The sequence below is a fragment of the Canis aureus genome, chromosome 27 (genome assembly GCF_053574225.1).
Source record: "Canis aureus isolate CA01 chromosome 27, VMU_Caureus_v.1.0, whole genome shotgun sequence".
In the NCBI taxonomy this organism is placed as follows: Eukaryota; Metazoa; Chordata; class Mammalia; order Carnivora; family Canidae; genus Canis; species Canis aureus.
Window position 1 is genome coordinate 23,754,894 of NC_135637.1, and position 20,094 is coordinate 23,774,987.

The window sequence follows — 20,094 nt, forward strand, 5'->3', positions numbered from 1 at the left end:
TGGGCCCAGCTGGTCCCTCTGCATCTGGGGGCCTGTGCAGCAAACTTAGCAGGCCAGGAGTGCTCACATCCTGTATGTGTCAAAGAAAACACTGGCCTTCGACCAGCTCTTAGGAGATGATCTCTAAGCCCTTGGGATACCCTGTCTAGTAAGTGTCTTTGCATACCAGGGGCCCTGGGCCACACCAGGCCTATTGTCTATGCTAACAATGTGACTTACGAGGGAGGGGGGCCCTGGAATCGTGTTGTATCCCTTGTATCTGCAGAAACCAGAGACTCCGTAATTAAGGTTAGTCATACGGGTGTCCCGTGCCTATGACTGTTTCCCAATAAAAAGGCTGCACACCAAGGCTCAGGCGAGCTTTCCCAGTGGCAATACTTGATATGCCTTGTCAGAATTAAATGTGCCCGTAGCCTCCACCAGGTGAGAATGCCTGGAAACTCACTCCTGATTTCCCTGCCCCTGCCCTCTGCACCTTTTTTCTTTGCAGATTTTAATCTGTATCTTTTCGCTGTGACCAACCATGACCAACCATGCGACCGTGAGCCCAGCAGGTTATCTGGGAGTCCCTCTAGCAAACCACCAATCCCAAGGGTAGCCTCAGGGGACGCGACACAGCTCAGAGTACCCTGCTGAGCACCCAAGATGGGAACCTTGCTTGCTTGTCGTCAAACCACCTGACAAAATCCAGGACGGAGGGGAAAAAAAAATCTGCTCATTCTGTAAAGCAAGGCACAGACAAATAAGTCCCTGTTCACTTTATTCAAATAATTTTTTCCCTCTGAATCTGAGTAGAACCGAGGAAGAATCAAAGAAAACCTCATATATTAAATTCTTAAATAGATCCTTTGAATTTAAAAGGGTCAATAGGAGAGGCACAGGTGTGGGTCTTGTCCCCGCAAACAAAGCCACCAAGGCAGTCCTGCAAATTAAGAAAAATGGCAAATCCATTTCTTTAAAAAAAAGTTCTTGAGGGGAAAGATTAAAAAATACCTAAGTTTCAAAAGCTGGACTACTGCCACACTCTTGGTTCTCCACCCCTAGGAGTGCCCAAAGGTAGGGAGGGAGTCTCCAGGTAAGCTGTCAGTGATTCAGCTTTTGCAAACAGATGCAAATACATTCCTCATTAGCAGTCCTGTTTTGGCGGTGAATAGCAAGCAATATGCTTGGATTAGAGGTCCGATTTCCACTCGAATGCAAAGTGTCTTCTCTCAGCAACAATCTGCAGAGATCTGAACAGGGAGACAAGTGCATTAGGGCCAGAGGCAGACAGACCTTTCATACTCGTCTGTGTGATCCAGGAGCCTATGGTCCTCATGCTGATTCACAGAAGCAGGAGAGGTGTCAGCGCACCCCAGATGGCCAGAGAGTTTAAATTTAGAAGCGTTCCTGGGGTTCTCGCCTGAATTCCAACCTGCATCCGCCTGACCTCAAAGATAGATTCTTTTTACTTAGGAAGACAAAGTGGTGGTGATTACGTCATAAATGCCAATGGATTTTTGGAGGCCAGGGGAGGATGAGCACTTGCTTTAAGGCCAACTGTTTACCAGGGATGAGCAAAAGCACCCTGTATACGGTATCTCATTTAAACAGTACAGAAAGAACTGTATCTGGCTTTTGTCAGCAGGAAGCTTTGAAATTCTACTAAAGAATCTGCAGAAGGAGAATGAGGGGAAGGTGTCAGGGAGAAACATTGGAGCCAGGAGCCTTTCCATAGGAGGCTTCTCTCCTCTGGAATGCACCAGAACTCTGGGATCTCGGCACTACCTGGGATGGGATCCCTGATAAGGACAGGGCCTGAGTGCCTCCGGCCTTAGAAGCTGGGACAAAGTAGATAATAAAAAGAAAAGAAAGAAATAGAAAATACGCTGATTATTTAAAAATAAGATCAGGAGACTAAAACTATAAATACAGTCCAGGCAGGAGGCTTCTTCACAGGCTGGAGCAAGAGGGAGAACACCCAGGCAGGCTGACTGTGGCCTCTCTGTGGGTTACCGGAGTGACAGGAAATGAACTTCCTGGAGCCTTCACTCCAGGGCCCACAGGCACAGCGAGGGCACGAGGCTTCCTGGATTCCCACGCACCCACCTGGGCCAGCTCACTTCATCCCCCAGTGGCCTTTGCAGGCCGACACAGGCGAATCCCCATTCTCCAGACATCACAAGTGGAGGCTGGGAGAGGACCAGTCTGAAGTGGGTTCCTAAATCTTTTGACGTTCAAGGTCAAAATGTGTCCCCATTCCCCCTTTGCAAAGTGAAGAGACAGGCAGGCACTTCAAATCGTGAGTGAACTCTGGAAGAAGATGGCCTTGGGAGGAGGAATTTGGCCATCTGGTGGCTGTGTGGTCTTGGGCAAATCACAGCACTCTCTGGGTTCTAGTTTTCTGCCCGTGTCCGTGGCCTTGCCAGGGATCCCAGGGTTACACCAGTAACCCTGGAGAAGCACTGGGTCCAAAGCCCTGGGGGTTACTCTTAGAGAGACCTGCTTGGAGCTTTTCTTAGAATATTAATTACTTTGAGCCAACTCGATGCTGTTTATAGAAGCAGGATAAACAGACAGCATTCTGTGCAAACATGCTCTAGAATCCCACCCCTCCCCCCATCACATTGGTCCTCAAAGTCAGACAAACCTTTTTCTGTTTGGTTCTGCAAAGATCCCTGCCCCCACCTGATCCAGAGCTAGGAGACTAAGTGGTGATTCTATAAATAGCTCCCCCAGCTTGTCGCCATGGAAACCCCTTGGGGCTGGGTCAGCCCACCTTGGTGGACACTCCTCCCCAAGGAGGCTCTGGGAGGGCAAGCTTGCTCAGGGGAGTGGCTCCTGGGCTCAGAAGCAGTGAGCGGGAGGCAGCAGTGGGGAGAGAGAATCGGAGAGTGCAGGCGTACCTGGAAATCATGAGCTTCCTAAGTGGGAGGAGGTGCTGTTCTGGTTCACCTGGAGGAAGACAACACAGAGAGGAAGGGGTCACGGCTAGGCTGGGGTGCCAGGATCTCACTGCCCTGAGGCTGAGCCTCAGCATCCTGGGAGCAGGCACATACTCACTCCTGGGGTATTTACTGCACACCTGCTACACGCCAGGTGCTGAGGATGCTGTGAACACGCACCTGCCTGGTCCTATTCTGCGGCGTCTATGCCAGCGAGGAAAACCTTTACAAACACATATGCGAGATAACATCCCGTCCCACCTCCAGGCAATACAGTGGGCTGTCAGGAGGGACTCTGGAGCTACTTTGGAGAAGGTGGTCAGGAAAGGAGGCCACTGTAAGGGGATGACATTTAAGCTGTAGTGTAATAAAAAACAAACATAGGCGCTTTGTCCTGGGTTCCTGCACACGGCTCCTAAAACTCTAGAATCTCAGGAGCGCTAATAAGCATCTCTAGTATGCTAATGAGATGACAGCTGTCTGGCTTCAGGATGGGCGCTGGTGGCTAGAAAGACCAAGGCATGACTGGAGAGGGGAGAGGAGCTGGAGAGTAAGTGAATAACCGATAATGTCATTCAGTCGTATCTACTTCATGACTGCTTCACGGAAACCCCCAAAAGATGGCTTCAAGAAGCTTCTAGATTGGTGGGCACATGGAAGTGTAGGAGGGTGGCATGCCCGAAGAGGGCCTGAAAGCTCCACACCCCTTACTCCATACCTTGCCCCGTGTACCTCTTCCATGGCTACTCCTGGGTCATATCCTTTATAATAAACCACTCATCTAGGGGCACCTGGGTGGCTCAGTAGCTGAGCGTCTGCCTTTGGCTCAGGACATGATCCTGGAGTCCTGGGATGGAGTTCCACATTGGGCTTCCTACAGGGAGCCTGCTTCTCCCTCTGCCAATGTCTCTGCCTCTCTGTGTGTGTCTCTCATGAATAAATAAATAAAATCTTTAACAACAACAAAAAAACACCACCACTCAGACAGGAATATCCTGAGTCCTGTGAGTTGATCTAGAACATCATGAGGAAGGGAGTCATGGGAACCCCCAAATGTTAGTTAGCTGGGCAGAAATGTGGGTAGCCTGGGAACCCCGCTGGTACTGGCATCTGACGTGGGGGGTGGGGGGCAGGGAGTTGTCCTAGGACCTGGGCCCTTAACCTGCAGGGTCTGACACTAATTCTGGCGTCACTGTGCGAGCTGAAACACAGTTGGTGTCTGGAGATTCAGAAACTGGTTGTTGGTGTTGGAAAGCACCCCATAAGCCAAGCTCTAAAAGATGTAAATAAGGCAAGGCACACAAAGGTCTGGCTGGAAAAGCATTCCTGGTAGAGGGAATAGCAAAGACCTGGAACAAGGCAGATGGGGTAGGTAGGAGGTTTGATGCCTAGCAAACGAGTATTCTTTTTTTTTTTTTGCATTTGCTGCAATTCAAATGTGTGAGCTGCTGTGTTCTGCTCGCTTAATATTTTTCCATCTTTTACGTTTCAGGATGATCACTCTAGATGGCTACAGAGCGCCCTGTGGAATGCACTTGCCATCATGCACGTAACTGTGGCCACAGGACCACTTTCCAATTTTTGCAATACTCTGGATGAAGTCATGCGCCCCGTGGAGGACAGGGAGGGAGATGAGGGCAGAAAGCAGGAATCGGAGGCAGTTTGCAGGGCACCTCTCCTGAGCGTGGCAGTGTTTGCAATGACAGTACATACGCCATTCCTTAGCATTTTTGCCCCTAACAGAACAAGAAATAGTCCCAGGCCAGCCAAACCACTCGAATATGTCCTACACTGCAAGAGAGTATAAACTGGGTCCAACTCTTCGGTAAATAAAGTTAGCCTTCTGGGGTCAAGACTCTTAAAAAGAACTGGACCCTTCCGCCACTGTAACAATGCATTCTAAGGGAATGGTTAGTAGAGCCTCCTGCCCCCACCCCACAGAAGAGAGGCAAAAACAGGATGACATGTACATGCCATCATTCGGGATACTGCAAAAACTGGACACGATCTTAGGGCAACAGTTCATTGGTGGCACATAATGCATTCCAGAGGATACTATGTCACCATTCCAAATGGCAAGAGTGAAACCCAAAAGATGGGAAAACATTAAGAATGTAAAACCAAGCAGCTCATATGATAGAATTGCAAGGAATGCAAAGTGCATATTTAGGCGGGCAAAAAAAAGGATAACTGTTCAAAAATGAAAGGCATTCCGGATAGTAACTATTTCCCCTCACCTCCACTTCTGTTTCTTGCTCCTGTTACATCATCTTTTTGGTTAAAGCAGGCAATAATTAGTGCTGACTAATCCTGAGGACATTTTTTTCACAGCAGCAAGAGGATGGGATGGGTCTCTGACTCCCAGAAAAAGAGCGTGGAGCCCTCGCCAAAGAACTAAGTTGTGTGCAAAAGCCATGGACCCCGGACAATGAGCACTCATCAATTTGATCATTATGCTGGAGACTGGCATAGGGTGATCCACCCTTTCTCTCCCAAATTAAAGAAAACACACATACACAAACTAAGGACACCTCATTTAAAGGGGAGCAGTCATGTCAGTGGAAGGGGGCAGTCCTTGACATGATCCCTGCACCCTGTGGATATACCCAGGATGTGGGGTGGGGGGCACAGCCAGGGAGGTGGGTGTGGGGTGGCAGGGGTGTTTGTAGGTCTACACCCTTGGGGATATCCATACCACATGACCCTTATGGTTCTTATTTTTTGGCTGACTAAAAATTCTGGGCTGGGTCGTGTTTGGGGACTGCCACTTTAAATAAAACTGGATTTAAGGCTAAAGGCAGATAGCTTGACAAAAAGTCCCCCCCCAATCCCTCCAACTGCTCTCAAGCCGAGAGACAATGATTAGGAAGAGGCTTGGGCAGAAGGGCTGCTGTTTGGTCCCTGGTCTGACACCCCCCTCCTCTCAATTTTCAGACCAGGAAATGACCAGCCAGATTAGAGAAGTGAAGTGTCCAAGGGCATCTGCAAGGTAATGGGGCAGCCCAATAAACAGATTTCAGAATTCCCCTTGGGGTTTCTAACCTGAAAATATCCTTTCAGATTGGCTGGTGTTTTATAGTCGCCTTTCAAGACCTAGGAAAGAGGAACGAAGTATCACTCTCATGGAAATGATCAAAAAATAAAATTCATCCTGTCACCTCCACCTTCCCATCCACCCATTTACCACTCACCTATTTATCCACCTACCCATTCACCCATCTATACATTCACCCTCCCTCCCATCCACCCACCTGCCCACCCATCTACCTATCCACCCACTCATCCATCCACCCATCCACCTACCCACCTCTTCATCCATCCACTCCGCATCCATCCACCCACCCATTCATCTACTCATCCATCCACCCAACCACCTACCCATCTACCCACCCATCCACTATCCTATCCATCCACCCATCTACCCATCTACCCACCCATCCATCCATCCATACACACATCCACCTATTCATCCATCCATCCTCCCATCCATCCACCGATCCCTCCATCCAACACACTTTTATCAAGCTCATCTTATTTTAGGCATTATCTAAGCTCTGGAGGCACAATATTAATCAGACTATTAAAATTCCTTTTCACCTGGAGCATCCTTTCTAGAGGGGGAGCCAGAGGATCCACAAGTAATAAACACAAATAAACAAGAATATATCAAACCATGGCAAGTACTATATAGAAAGTGAAACAAAGGGAAGTGATCAGGAGTGACTAAGGGGCTTCTTTTGAGCAGGGGGGTCACAAAGGACCTCTCAGCGACCCTTCAATGCCAAGGAAAACCAGCTAAGCCGAGCTCTAAAGGAAAAGCATGCCAGGCAGAGGACACAGCTGGGGCAAAGAAAATCCCAGGCTTTTCCACTATCTCTTCACATAGAAGCCACCATATAGACCAGCACCGTCCAATAGAATATAATGTGAACCAACTATGTAATTTTCAATTGTCTAACAGTCACATTTTTGAAAAAGGATAAAGTACATCAAGTGAAATAATTCCAGTTATATCTTTTATTTAATCTGATATATCTAATATATTCATACTTCAACCTATAATTAATATGAAAATGAGTAATGAGAAACTTGACATACTGTTTTTGATACCAGAACTTCAAAATCCGGTGCATATTTTACACTTAACAATGCCTCTCAAGTTGGACCAGTCAGATTTCACTAGTCACATCCAGTGGCCACGGGAGGTTGGTGGCTAGTAGCTGTAATGGACAGCACAGGTACAGACAAGTTCATTAGCTCTGGGGTCCTTTCAGTGCCTGTGTGTCCTGCACCCCAGGATCTGTTACAGGAACATACAGAGTCTACAGAGAAACACACACACACACACACACACACACACACACACACACGGCTTTCAATGAGAGAACATATCACTGTGGTAACAGCAAAACTACCATAAAAGCTAAACAAAACTACAATAAAGTCTGGCACCCCCTGGGAAAAAAACAGGGACATCTTCCATTTTAAACAAATGAAGGGATCCCTGGTTTGGCGCCTGCCTTTGGCCCAGGGCGCGATCCTGGAGACCCAGGATCGAGTCCCACGTCGGGCTCCCGGTGCATGGAGCCTGCTCCTCCCTCTGCCTATGTCTCTGCCTCTCTCTCTCTCTGTGTAACTATCATAAATAAATAAAAATTTAAAAAATAAATAAATAAACAAATGAAAACCAGAAGTTTAGAGCAGTGATCTCGCTCACCAAAATTTTTTAATTTGTATGCAATATACAAGGTCAGATCTTACTCTGGGAGCTTCTGACCTGCATCCTGGGATAAGCCAGGGGCCTCTGCCTTTTATTTATTTATTTGTATTTATTATTTTTTTTTTACTACTTATTTATTTATTTTTTTTAGAGAGAGAGTGTGTGTGAGAGCCAGTGGGAAGAGCTAAGGGAGAGAGAGACAGAGAGAGACAGACAGAGAGAGAGAGAATCATCAAACAGGCTCCCCGCTGAGCACGGAACCTGACATGGGGCTTAATCTCACCACTCTGAGATCATGATCTGAGCTGAAATCAGGAGTCGGACATTGAACTGACTGAGCCATGCAGGTGCCCTGGGCCTCAGCCTTTTAAAGAGACTTCAGAGTAATTGCCGCTGGGCCCTTGGCTAAGAACACAGGGTAAAGAGAGCCCGTTGTCACTGCGGTCCTCACCCTGGCCCAGCCACTGTCTGTGAGAAGTTCCTGGAGGCCGGAGTCAAGATCACTCCCAGCTGCTGTTTCTTCTTCTTAATCCAGTTAATTGATTTTTTATTATATGAAGATATATTTAATATATATAAAAATATTATATGAAAGAGTATATGTAGAGAAAAGTATATGAAACACATAAGTACAGCCTAAAGAATACTCTATTAAAAAAGAAACATAATAGGGGCACCTGGGTGGCTCAGCGGTTGAGCATCTGCCTTTGGCTCAGGGAGTGATCTCGGGATCCTGGGATTGAGTCCTGCATTGGGCTCCCTGCATGGAGCCTGCTTCTCCCTCTGCCTGTGTCTCACCCTCTCTTTCTGTGTCTCTCATGAATAAATAAATAAAATCTTTTAAAAAAATAAGCATAATAAATAATAAAGACTTAAAACAACTGAATAATGAAAAAATAGACCACATCGAGGTTGCGAACATTCACACTGTCAACTCTATGCATCTACAGTGGATCTGAGGATTTCCACAAATAGTGTTTGCAAAATCCACAGATGTCAAGGGGCAGGAGGAGCTCCGAGACCCTCTTCAATCACAAGGGCAGAGCCCTCAGAGCTCAGGGTTAAGGAAGCCTGCCCGTGTGTGAGATGCTTATTAAAGCCTTGTGAGCACCAAATTGGGTCTTTCTCCTTGAGTCATTGAAGAATTAAAGGGGAAGTGACAGAAGTTATGACTTCCTTCCTTGGCTCTTCAACACAAACACTGTTTACTTTCTGGAGCGCCTGGGAGGCTCAGTTGGGTCAGTGTCTGTCCTCAGCTCGGGTCACAATCTCAAAGTCCTGGGATCAAGGCCCATGTCAGGCCCCGTGTTCATGCTGTCTGTCTATCTCTCTTTCTCTCTCTCTTTCAAGTAAATACAATCTTAAAAGAAAAAAAAAAAGAAGGGTTTACTTTCTAAAATCAGCATGTGTTTGGAAATGCTGAGAGTAGCTGGAAACAAGACTTTGGGTCTTTTTCTTTTTTTTTAAAGATTTTATTTATTTATGCATGAGAGACAAAGAGAGAGAGAGAGAGAGAGGCAGAGACACAGGCAGAGGGAGAAACAGGCTCCATGCAGGGAGCCCGACGTGGGACTCGATCCCGGGACTCCGAGATCACGCCCTGGGCCGAAGGCAGGCGCTAAACCGCTGAGCCACCCAGGGATCCCAAGACTTTGGGTCTTAATGGTATAAGGGCTGGCGGGGCTCGTCTCAGGCCAGGGCCCCAAGCTCTCACACTTTTGTTCACTTAGTGCCTCTAAGGAAGTCAGAACACCACACCCAAAGGAGACTAGATGCTGTGACAGCAACATGTAAATAAGCCCATGAACCTGCTTACTGTTCCTTTACACAGGAGTAGCTGACTTTTAACGCTTCAAAAACACCAAAAAAACCCCCCAAAAAAACAAAAAAAACCCATCTCATCAAAGTCATTTTCCTCGACTGCCTGAACTAAGGAGAGCTAAGAAGTTATTTAAACTGCCCCAAGCTTACATTGGTCTGAGAAATCAACATTAAAATTTATGGGGGTGGGGCAGCTGGGTGGCTCAGTGGTTGAGCGTCTGCCCTTGGCTCAGGTCGTGATCCCAGGGTCCTGGGATCGAGTCCTGCATAGGGCTCAGCCTGCTTCTCCCTCTGCCTATGTCTCTGCTCCCTTTCTGTGTCTCTCATGAATAAATAAAATCTTAAAAAAAAAAAAAAAAACAGAGAAATAGGATGCAATCAGTACACAAATGGAGCTGCTGTTAGATGCTCTAGTATGAGAGACAGACTACCAGGTAGATTTGAGCTTCCCTGTGGCCCAAGTGAAAATGAAAATATAGGCGATGCTACAATTCCCCATGTCCTAACACAGGCCAAACAACCCCGCTGCAGGCTGAGCACACATCTCTGCGAATGCACATGCACTCACCCGATGCGTGTTGTTGATGACGATGGGGTCAGGGTTGCCGTAGTTGGGCGGGTTTGCATAGGGGTCATAGCCGAGCCGAGCCAGCATGGGGGCGATCTGGGCCATGTCCCGTACCACGTCCCCAGGAATGTGGCCGGTCCACTTGGAGAGTGCTTCCAGGTTCACAGGCTTGATGACCTGGTCAGTGGATCGCTCGATCCTGGGGAGAAAGAACAGGCTGTGCAGGGCACAGAGAGACCCAGATAGCACCCGGGCAGCTGGACAGGCTGGGGGTACCTGTCCCTGGGGCAGCTGTGACCCCCCCACCCCGACTGTGAGGCTGTAGGCAAGTCACCTGGCCTCCTCATACGTCTTCCATACAATGGAGGAGGGGGGTCTTAAGAGTGGGTGCCAAAAAACTGGAAGACAGTATTAGGCAGTGCATGGTTAAAATTCTGCTTCCATGACGTCATGACTTTTTAAAAATAACATTTTATTTTTGTGGCTAAGATGGGTATTTTGTTCTTGAGAAAAAATATGAAACACTAATGGTAAGGCTAAAAGCAGCCACCACTCCCGGTCCATCAGCTCCCTATGGGGACCTTGTCTTAGTATCTGGGGGCCCACCCTCTCTCTCAATCTCTTTCTGTGCTTCATACAGGAGAGTGGCTAAGGGCAGACTCAGGAGTCAGAGCTCTTGGCTTCAAACGCCAGCTGGACTGACACCAGCTGTGTGGCCTTGGGAAAGTTCCTTCACCTCTATGAGCCTCCCCTATCATTCCTTATCTACAAATGGGAATAATGATAGAGCCCACCTCACAGGGTTGTTCTGGGGAGTAAATGAGTTCATCCAAGAAGAGTATATAGTTTACTGTGAGGTTTCAGTAAGTGTTAGCTTTCTCTCTCTCTCCTCTCTCTCTCTCATGCACACAAAAAACCTATGCTTTCGTTTGCAGTTTTTAAAACAGAAATCATACGCTGCATGTTTTGGTTTATGACTTTGTTTTGCACCCGATTCCTCATTCTGTTCTCCAGCTGCACAGCGGTCCTCCACGGCTTATCGTTCCTATCCCCCTAAAGATGGCCATTTTGGTTGCTTTTGCCCTCGGCTGCAACAATAAAACCACCATCGTGTTGTATATGCTCCTCCACTCTCCTCTTCTCCTCTGTGGCAGGCTCACCCAGCCATCTGAATCCCGAGGACCCTACTGATCACAGGTCAAGGGCCTTGTCCGATGGAGGGCAGGAAACTCCCGGGATCCAGGGCCTATTTCTAGCCGCTTCCAGCCCAACTAAGAGATAAACTGGGTAGAAGAACAGAAACAAGAAAGACATAGCAAAAAGAGGACAGGACCAGGAGGGAGGGAATGGGAATGAAGAAGGTGGGATGGTTTGGAGTCTGCAGACCAATTCGGTCCACTGTGTCAAAGATCTCAAGTACGCGCATGGCCTTTACCACGCTATCGGATCTCCAGGAAACTGCAAGGCAGTAATGACACAGAGGTTCCCCAGGACATGAACGGGAGGAATGCCTGATGGAAGTAAATAAAGGTGGAAATACTAACAGGGTATGTCAAATAGAATGCTGTGCCCTATGAAGGGGAATATTACACAGCTGTCCAAAATGACATCGCGGTGGCAGGCAGGGGGCCGCGGGCGAGTGGTCCCAGACACAAAGTGCACAAAGGCTACAGGGAAACATGTTCATGTTCAGTAGGACTCTGGCTTTCTCAACAGCCCCTGACAAAGGACCAGCAGGTCTGATGCCAAAGTCTAAACAGTGGGATTGTAGCAGGTTTTTCCTTTCACAGGGACATCATCCCCACTTCCTGATTTTTTTTTTTTTTGTCATGTTAATTCACAAAATCCCAGCTCCAGCACTAGCTGCCTGGGGTACCTGACACATGGGTACCTTGTTGCCCAGAGGGAGCATAGAGGTACCCCTATGTCTCCTGCTCTGTTAGGGGTCTGAAAGGGCCTGCCAGGGCACAGCCAAGAAGGCAAGGAGGAGGAGGTGTGGTCCCAGAAAGGCCTGCTAGGGCCTGCTCAGGAATGAGGCAGAGAGGCAGCACACCCCGATCCTGACCACATACCCTGGATCTCAGGAGAGGTTCGGCCTCCCCAGAGGAGGAAGGTGGAGAGTAAGAGAGTGAAGGAGGGGAAGAGAGGGGGTTCCAGATGTGGAGAGCTTGAGAGCACATGCTCCGGAGTCCCCAGCGGACCTCAGTTCAAATTCAGGCACCACACGTGGCCAGCTTTGTGGCCTCAGGCAACTTTTCTCTGAGATTCAGTTTCTTCATCTGTAAAATGGGGTAAGAGCAGTTCTTTTGGCCCTGAGACTGCTGTGGGGATTAAAGGACTAATGTGTGTTGAGGGCTTGAGCGCTTACCACACCTCAGGGACTCCCTACATGGTAATGAGGGTGAGGATAATGTGTGTGCCAATAAAATCAATGTTAATGCTAACACGATAATAAGAATAGCACCGAACACGTACTAACCTATTTGATGCTCACAGGTAGCTAGAAGCCTGATAGACTATACCCCTGTGTTACAGGTAAGGAAATGGGGCACACAGAGGTTGAGTCACTTGCTCAAGGTCACACAGCCTGGAAGGGTGGAGCTGGGATGGGAACCCAGGTGACCTGGTTTCAGATCAGCATCCTTAAGCTAACCCTTACCCACTACGGCTTACGACAAAGCACCTTCAAAGTCTGCTGATTCTCTCAGAAAATGGAAGAGTCGATGGCTCCACTTTTGTGGATAATGACGCTGAGGCTCAAAGAAGTACAGTGACGTGGTCAGTGCCACAGAACTACGAGGAGGGAGGCACAGTTCAAGGCTCTGCTCTTTACCACTGTCTTCCCTGAACTCCTCCGTGACCACAAAGGAGGCTGAGGCTCAGAGAGGCCACACAGCTTGGAGAGACAGCGGTACTCTCCCACCTACAGCTCGGAGCGGGGCCAGGGGGCCGGGCGCAGGGAGGGGGCTCCACTCACTTAGACAGGGACACGCCCCCGGGCTTGCCGATGAGGTCCTCGTGATGCAGGACGGCGTCGCTCCAGGAGATGCCCAGGAAGTCCAGGATGAGCTTGAGGGAGCGCCTGGGGTGCAGCACCAGCTGCTCATAGTACACGGGCAGGCACTTGTCCTTGCCCACCTCCATGCACTGGGCGTACATCACCTCGATGGCCTTGTTCCACTTGGTGAGGCAGTCGCGGTAGCTGCTGAGGTCAAAGCCGGCGATGGTGACCTTGCGCGTGATCATGGAGTGCACAGACGCCCGGCCGTCCCGCACCATCAGCAGGAACTTGGAGTTGGGGAACAGGCGCGACAGGTAGACGGAGGACTTGAGCGTGAAGGGGTCCTTGTTGCACAGCACGCGCGCCGGCTCGCCGTGCTTGGCGATCACCTCCAGGATGAAGGCCTGCATGGCGGCGTCCAGCACCTCGTCCGTCACGCCCGCCTCGTCCAGCCGCAGCTTCTCGCGGCCGGACTTGGACCAGGCCTGGCGCATGGCCAGCACGCGGGGGATGATCCGCGTCTCCTCGCCGCAGCGCACCTCGGGGTGGGCGTCCAGCATGGCGCGCATGAGCGTGGTGCCACTGCGGGGCACACCGCCCACGAAGATGAGCGGCATGGCCTTGCCGTAGCGGTACTCCACGCGGTCGGCGCCCACCACCACCAGGTCCTCCTGCTCCGGCCGCATGGCCCGCCGGGGGCTGCGCGGGCCCCCCAGCGCCGCGCGGCACTCCAGCACCTGCTGGCCCACCTGGACGGCCAGCAGCAGGGCCAGGGTGCAGCCGGCGGCCAGCAGCGCCCTCCGCGCCGACAGGCGCATGCTGGGCCCGGGGGCGCGGGCCTGCCTCAGCGACCGGTCAGCGGGGGCCCGGCGGGGCTTGCATCTGGGGAGAGAGGGGCCGGGGTCAGGCAGGCGGGCAGCTGGGGCCCTCCCCCCGCAGGCTTCCTCTGCCATGGACCATCACAACGTTTCCACGGTCAACAACGCGCACGGCAGCGGCCGAATCCCGCAGCACCTGCCGCCTGGGGGCACGGTTTTTGCGTGTTCCCTTATGGCTGTCCCTCCAGAGCCTGGCACAGAGCCTGGCACCTAGCAGGGGCACCGTAAGTATCTGGGGGGCGTGCCTTGGTTGACGGGGCAGGGAGGGCAGTAGCAAGGGGAGCAAAGGGCTGCCCAGCAGGGGAGCAGCTGAGCCGGAGTCTGAGATTCCAGCCCAGGCCAGCCAGCCCTGGCGCCTGCTCTGAAGGACCACACTGTCACATGGGAGACAGCGGGGAGCGTCCCGTCCTGTCCTGGGCTGCTTCCGGAATCACTACCCATTCACTCAGTCTTCATTCGGTAAATGGGCATTAAGTGTAACAAGGTACCGGGCACCGTGCTCAGTGCTGGGGGCAGGAGAGCGGATTAGACAGCAGGGCCTTTGAACTCAAGAAGCGGAGGGCTTAGTGGGGGAAGCGACAGTACACAAGCTCTAGCCACAGCGTAGGAACGGCTTACACTGGGCGAGGCATCAGGTAGGGGAAGGAGGAGGGAGGTCCCGGAGGGCCTCTCAGGGGAGGTGGCATCCAAGCCAGAGTCCCCGATGATGAGAAGGAGCTGGCGGTATGAAGCTGTGTGGGAGGGGTGTGCCAGGCAGAGGAAACAGAGAATGCCAAGATCCCCAGATGGGAGAGGGTGTGGGGTGTTTGAGAACCTCAGGAGGCAGTGGAGCAGAAGGGAAGGAAAGGGAAAGACTGGGGGGCCTCAGGGGCCAGGGGAGAGAGCTGGACCTGCTCTCAGGGCAGCTGCTGGGGAGAGAGGGCCCACAGGGGGGAGAATGGAGGCAGGGAGGTCAAGGAGGAGGCTCTGGCTGGTATCCCGGTCCTCGGGAAACTCAGGGACGCCGGGACTGTGAGGGTGACATGGGAATGGAGACACGGGGTGACCGAGCACAGAAACCGTGAGCCTGAGCCTATGCTCCTCACGCCTCCCAGGGACAATGATCAGACCTCAGTGGCAATTCTTCAAGCAGGGGCTTGTTTCAGAAAGCAGGGCCCTCCCAGCCCAGCGGCCCCCTTCTCCAGCCACCTCGAGTGACAGGCCTGCCCTCCTCCCTGGCTTATCCTCAAGGCCTCTCCATTTTGCAACAAGAAGCCAATACAGGAAGTGCAGACTCAGATGCCAGACGGACACACAAGCCAACCCCTACTGCCCACCGCAGCCCTTCCCTGCCTCCCCGCCACTGCACTTCTGAGCCTCCTTTGCCTTTCCACATCTTTCCAGAATCAGAGTGAGGTCTTGAGGTCTGTGGCATTTGAGCAGTCACGCAGGCCTGGGTTCAAATCCTGGTTCTGCCCCTTCCTTTGTGGCTGTGCGAGCTTGGCCAACACACTTTACCTCTCTGAGCCCCATCTGTAAAACAGGTCTAAGAGTAGCAGCCTCAAAGGGCTGGCATGAGCATTCCACGACTCCCCTGAGAACTCAGGATCCCATCGGGCATGCAGGGAGCATTTGCAAGGATATTATCAGTGGCCTCTACCATGACCATGGGTTATTCATTGATTTCCACATTCAGTGGGTGCCTCCTGCATGCTGGGAGTTGGGCTATGGAGCCCAGAGACAGAGCCTCCACCCCCAAGTCTACTCACACTGTGGACCCACACCTGGGAGGGGGTGACAGGTGAGGGAAGGCTTCCTGCAGGAGGCGGCCTCCTGCTGAGTCTGAATAGTGGGGGGTGGGGGACAGGTGGTTTTCAAACAGCCAGGTGGGGAAAAGAGAGGGGTGTTCCTGGCAAAGGGAACAGCCAGTGAGAAGGCACAGCCAGGGAAGAAGGCAACATGGCTGGGAAGCTGCAGGCAGCACGGTGCGTGGGGCAGGGTTTGCAGGAAGGAAGCAGGAACCGAGTGTTTCTCTACGGGCGTGAGGTTCAGCTGAAAGCACCAAAGGACCAGGTTTGCAGCTGGACCAATCCACCCACACGGGCCCGGGCTGCCCGGGGCCCCTCGGGCTGTAGCAAGTGGCAAATCGACAGGAGAGCCAAGGCAAAGCACAATCTCAGCCCTGTCATCCAAACGGCTGAGAGGCCCCAGCATTTCCTGGCCGTGTGGCTCTGGGACAGTCACTTCCGCCATGTAAACCACAGCTTCCTGGCTGCAAAGAGGGGTGGGGTACACGGACCTCAAACACTGCTCTGAGGGTTCTAGAAGCAGCTGACACAGCAAAGATCAATCTCATCCTGGGGTCCCTAGTCTCTGTGAGCACTGGAAAATAGCTGGGGACCCTCTCCCCAGAAAACCCCATCTATCCTATGCTGCTGACCATGGTGGGGGCTCACTGGTGCCCTGAATTCAGGCTCTGGGATGGGTAAATCTAAATCCAGGGCATCCAGGGCAGCTCCAAGGGCCAAGGCAGACTGGATGGGACATAAAGCCACCCAGAAATCCCTCCAGGGGCCTGTCAACTTGTTCAAGTGCTCACTGACATCCTCCTCTCAGACTCTGGACTAGAATTCTGTTTATTATTTCAGTGTTGGTGCTCCTGGGGGACAATCACTACTGTTTGAATTAGAGCAACTACCCTTTCCTCCTGACACTTGGCAGGGAGTGAGAGGATGGAGCTTTGGGGGAAGAGAAGCCAATGGTGGGGTGCAGAAACGGAAGAAAAGGGGTAATTTGGGAAAGGAGTTTCAGAAAGCACAGTAATAGTGAGCCCGCCACTGTGTGTGCGCGTGCATGTGTGTGTGCCCTCTAGCTTATGTTTAGGGTTGGAAGTGACTTGGATGCTAAATCTCAGGGGGGAAAGCCCCCAAGAATGGATAGGCAGAATAAGGAAAATGTTATCCACATACCAATTGTGCTTAATACTGACATTTCATTTGGCTGCAACACTTTATTATTATTATTGTTGTTGTTGTTGTTGTTGTTATTATTATTTTAAGTAAGCTCCAACTATTATTACTATTACTATTATTATATTATTATTATTATTATTATTAAAGTAGGCTCCAACGCGCTACTGGGACTGCCCTCCAACACAGAGCTTGAACTCACGATCCTGAGATCAAGACCTGAGCTGAGATCAAGTCACACCCTGAACTGACTGAGCCACCCAGGCACCCATGGCTATAATACATTTTAAAACAAAGCACCCGATTTTTGTGTTTTTACATTCATGAAGCACTTGCTTGGCTTAAACTTTTACCATGCATCATATAATGGGACCATCTCTACCACCCGTGGGGTAGAGAAGCATCACTCCCAGCAGCTCAGAGAGAAGAAGCCACTGGCTCAGGGTCACACAGCCCGAGCAACAGGCCTGGATATGACCAGGCTGAGGCCGAATTGTTCACTGTCTTCAGACAGGACGTGCGGCAAAAGGCCCGTCTGTTTCTGCCACCAGAAGAAAACAGCTCAAAGCAGACAGGTCAGCCCGGAGCAAAAGACAGCAAAGACCTGGGGAACACTTTGAGAAGAAAAAGTAGGGTAACCTAGCAAAGAGAAATAGCTGGGGGCCCACAAAGCCAAAGGCAGCATCCTGGCCATCCACAGCCAGGGACCCCACTCTGAAGGGGCCAGAGTGCCCAGCCTGGGGACTCGGGCCAGGCTTCTACCCCCACTACCCTGCTGGACTCTGTCAAGGGAGCTGTCCCAGTGTCCTGGCAGTGAGGATGGTGGGTGAGAGTCTCAGACTCGGCATCTTACAGCCCTGGGTTCAAATCTTGCCTCCACTGGCAGCCGGGGACTCGGACAAGGGACTTCACCCCCCCCCCCACCTCTCTTTTCCCCTCAAAAAAGGGGAGGGAGCATAATAATAACTCTTTCTCAGGGAGCTATTATGTGGTTCAGGGAAATTTTGTGGGACGTGCTGAGCAAGCACACCGAAACCCTAGCAGACAGGACGCAGAGGGTCTGGATTCTGGCCACACCTTGAATCCACTCAGTGAAGCTGGGCACCAGCCCGCTGCAGGATTCGGTCTTCTACCACCAGGATAATCATCTAAGAGACAGACAGCAGCAGAGGCCTGCCCCTGCACTGCTGGGATCCAGCTTTGCCCAGATGCATTTCTAACAGCCAGGGGAGTCCGGCTGCCCAGTAACAGAGGCCGAGGGAGCACAGCGGCTCTTTCTAGGGCAGCCTGTGGAGGAGCCCAGACTCTGGGGGGCCTTCTGGATGCACTTACCTCCCCTGGGCACTCTCATCTCTGGGTTCCAGCCCTTGTGGCTGCTCGCCAAGACTGTGCGCTGGGTGACCCCTGCAGAGGCAAAGGAGATGCTGCGTGAGAGGTGGGGGCTATGGGACGGCCGAGCTGCCTCAGAGGAGCAGAGGAGGCTGTCAAGCTCCGCAGGGGCATTTGGCAATGATTTGGGAGGGAAGTATTCTGGGGGACGAGTTGGAGTGCAACAGGAGGGCCTCTGGGCCCAAGATGCAATGCCTGGGGGCTAAGCTCACCTGGCCCTACAGGGAATGAACTGGCTCACTGCTCAGGAAGAGTGGTGTGAGCTGAGAATCTGAGCTAAGGCACTGCCGCCTTAGGGAGCCCCTGGGTCTCTACCAACCAGGGTTCTCCCTTCTCGGCCCAAGGACCTTAGACTTCAAGAAAAGTCTTGAAAGATAAGTAACCACCACCACCACCACCACCACTATATCACTAATCACTATCTGGAACTGCTGGATAGGTTGAACAGGCTGCGCACTGCCCAACTTCAAAAGCATACCATGTACCTAGGTTAAATACGGCACCTGCAGAGTGGGACAATGTCCTGCAGCTGCCACCTAATACTGACCAAATGCCCACTCTGTGAGGGTTTGGTATCATCTAGTCCCCCTATGAGAGTGTAATGATCTTAATTTTAGAGAAGAGAAAAAGACCTCAAGAGGAAGAGCAATCGACCCAGGGAACTATAAGAACCAGGATCCGCATCCAGATCTGTGAGACTCAGATGCCCAGCTCTTTCTTCTTCTTCTTCTTCTTCTTCTTCTTCTTTTTTTTTTTTTAATTTTATTATTTTATTTATCTCAGACAGAGAGCATGAGCACGGGGAGGGATAGAGGGAGAAGCTCCTCACTGAGCAGGGAACCTGACACAGGGCTCCATCCCAGGACCCCAGAATCACGACCTGAGCCAAAGGCAGACACTCAGCCGACTGAGCCACCCAGGTGCCCCAGATACCCAGCTCTTAATCTTTGCACTAAAGGAACAGGGCCATGAGTACAATGGGGTCCGGCAGGAAGCCAGGACTAATGTGGAACCAAGGGGGCTCCTGGTGTACATCCCACTGCTGTGTCTTTACTGTTCAGGGTGGAGAAGAGTTCTAGTCTGGTTCTCACCTTCCCCCATGTTACAGATGGGATGACTGAGGCTCATGAGGGAAATCAGGTCACACACTCACGTGCTGAGTCTGGGGCTCTCAGTCCCTTCCCAGAGGTGGGGGTGGTTAAGAACTCATCCCTGCAGTTGGACTCCCTGAGTCCAACAATAAATCATTGTTCCTCTGGGCCTTAGTTTTCCTCTTCTATAAAATGGGTTGTTGTTTGTTTGTTGAAAGCTTACAATGGCCCGTTTACAGCAAGCATTTCAGAAATCTCTAGTTATTTTATTTGTGCTATGTTGGAGATGAAATGGGTGTAGGCCTTCACTGCATTTTTGTTCTCTCTGCCTTCCTCTTCACTCACTCCTCACCTCTATAGTTTGTGCCTATCCTTGAAAAAGTGGAGAAGCAGTCTTCTGAGTTCTCTTACACACAGATGGCGGGGGGGGGGGGGGGTGTCCCAGGTGTAACCATAGCAACAAGCAGCACCCCCCCCCCCACTGTCCGCCGCCTCCAGGCCTCTGAGTATGAAGGCCTGGCACTCCTAGGGCCTGAACAGCCAATGCCAGAGGTCTGCCTCTTGGAACAAATACACTTAGGGACACTCTTCCAGAGATGAGATGGCTGGGGGCCCAGCTGCCCTGGGGCAGCCCTTGAAATGCCATGGTGTTCAGAGAGGCCTGCCAGCGACAGGCCCACGGGGTGGGGGCCGGCACACAGCTTCTCACCGTCTAGAGCTGCACAGCCAGTGCCCAGGGCGGGCACTAACCACT

General features: G+C 51.4%; 1 protein-coding gene across 7 annotated transcripts in view; it reads right to left on the bottom strand.

Annotated features, from left to right (window-relative positions):
* Nucleotides 1-743: 743 nt before the first annotated feature.
* TPST2 (tyrosylprotein sulfotransferase 2) overlaps nucleotides 744-20,094 on the bottom strand; it is a 52,084-nt gene continuing 32,733 nt past the window's right edge. For 6 of the 7 annotated variants that reach the window (XM_077874150.1, XM_077874152.1, XM_077874153.1 and 3 more), the window contains 6 exons: nucleotides 18,193-18,264; nucleotides 13,011-13,916; nucleotides 10,034-10,250; nucleotides 5,967-6,017; nucleotides 2,886-2,934; nucleotides 744-1,232 (listed from right to left, as the gene is read on the bottom strand). In XM_077874150.1, coding sequence (XP_077730276.1) covers nucleotides 2,893-2,934; nucleotides 5,967-6,017; nucleotides 10,034-10,250; nucleotides 13,011-13,852 — 1,152 coding nt within the window. In that variant the 5' untranslated portion in view covers nucleotides 13,853-13,916; nucleotides 18,193-18,264 and the 3' untranslated portion in view covers nucleotides 744-1,232; nucleotides 2,886-2,892. The remainder of the gene's footprint in view (nucleotides 1,233-2,885; nucleotides 2,935-5,966; nucleotides 6,018-10,033; nucleotides 10,251-13,010; nucleotides 13,917-18,192; nucleotides 18,265-20,094) is intronic. The other variant, XM_077874149.1, reaches the window with a different exon arrangement.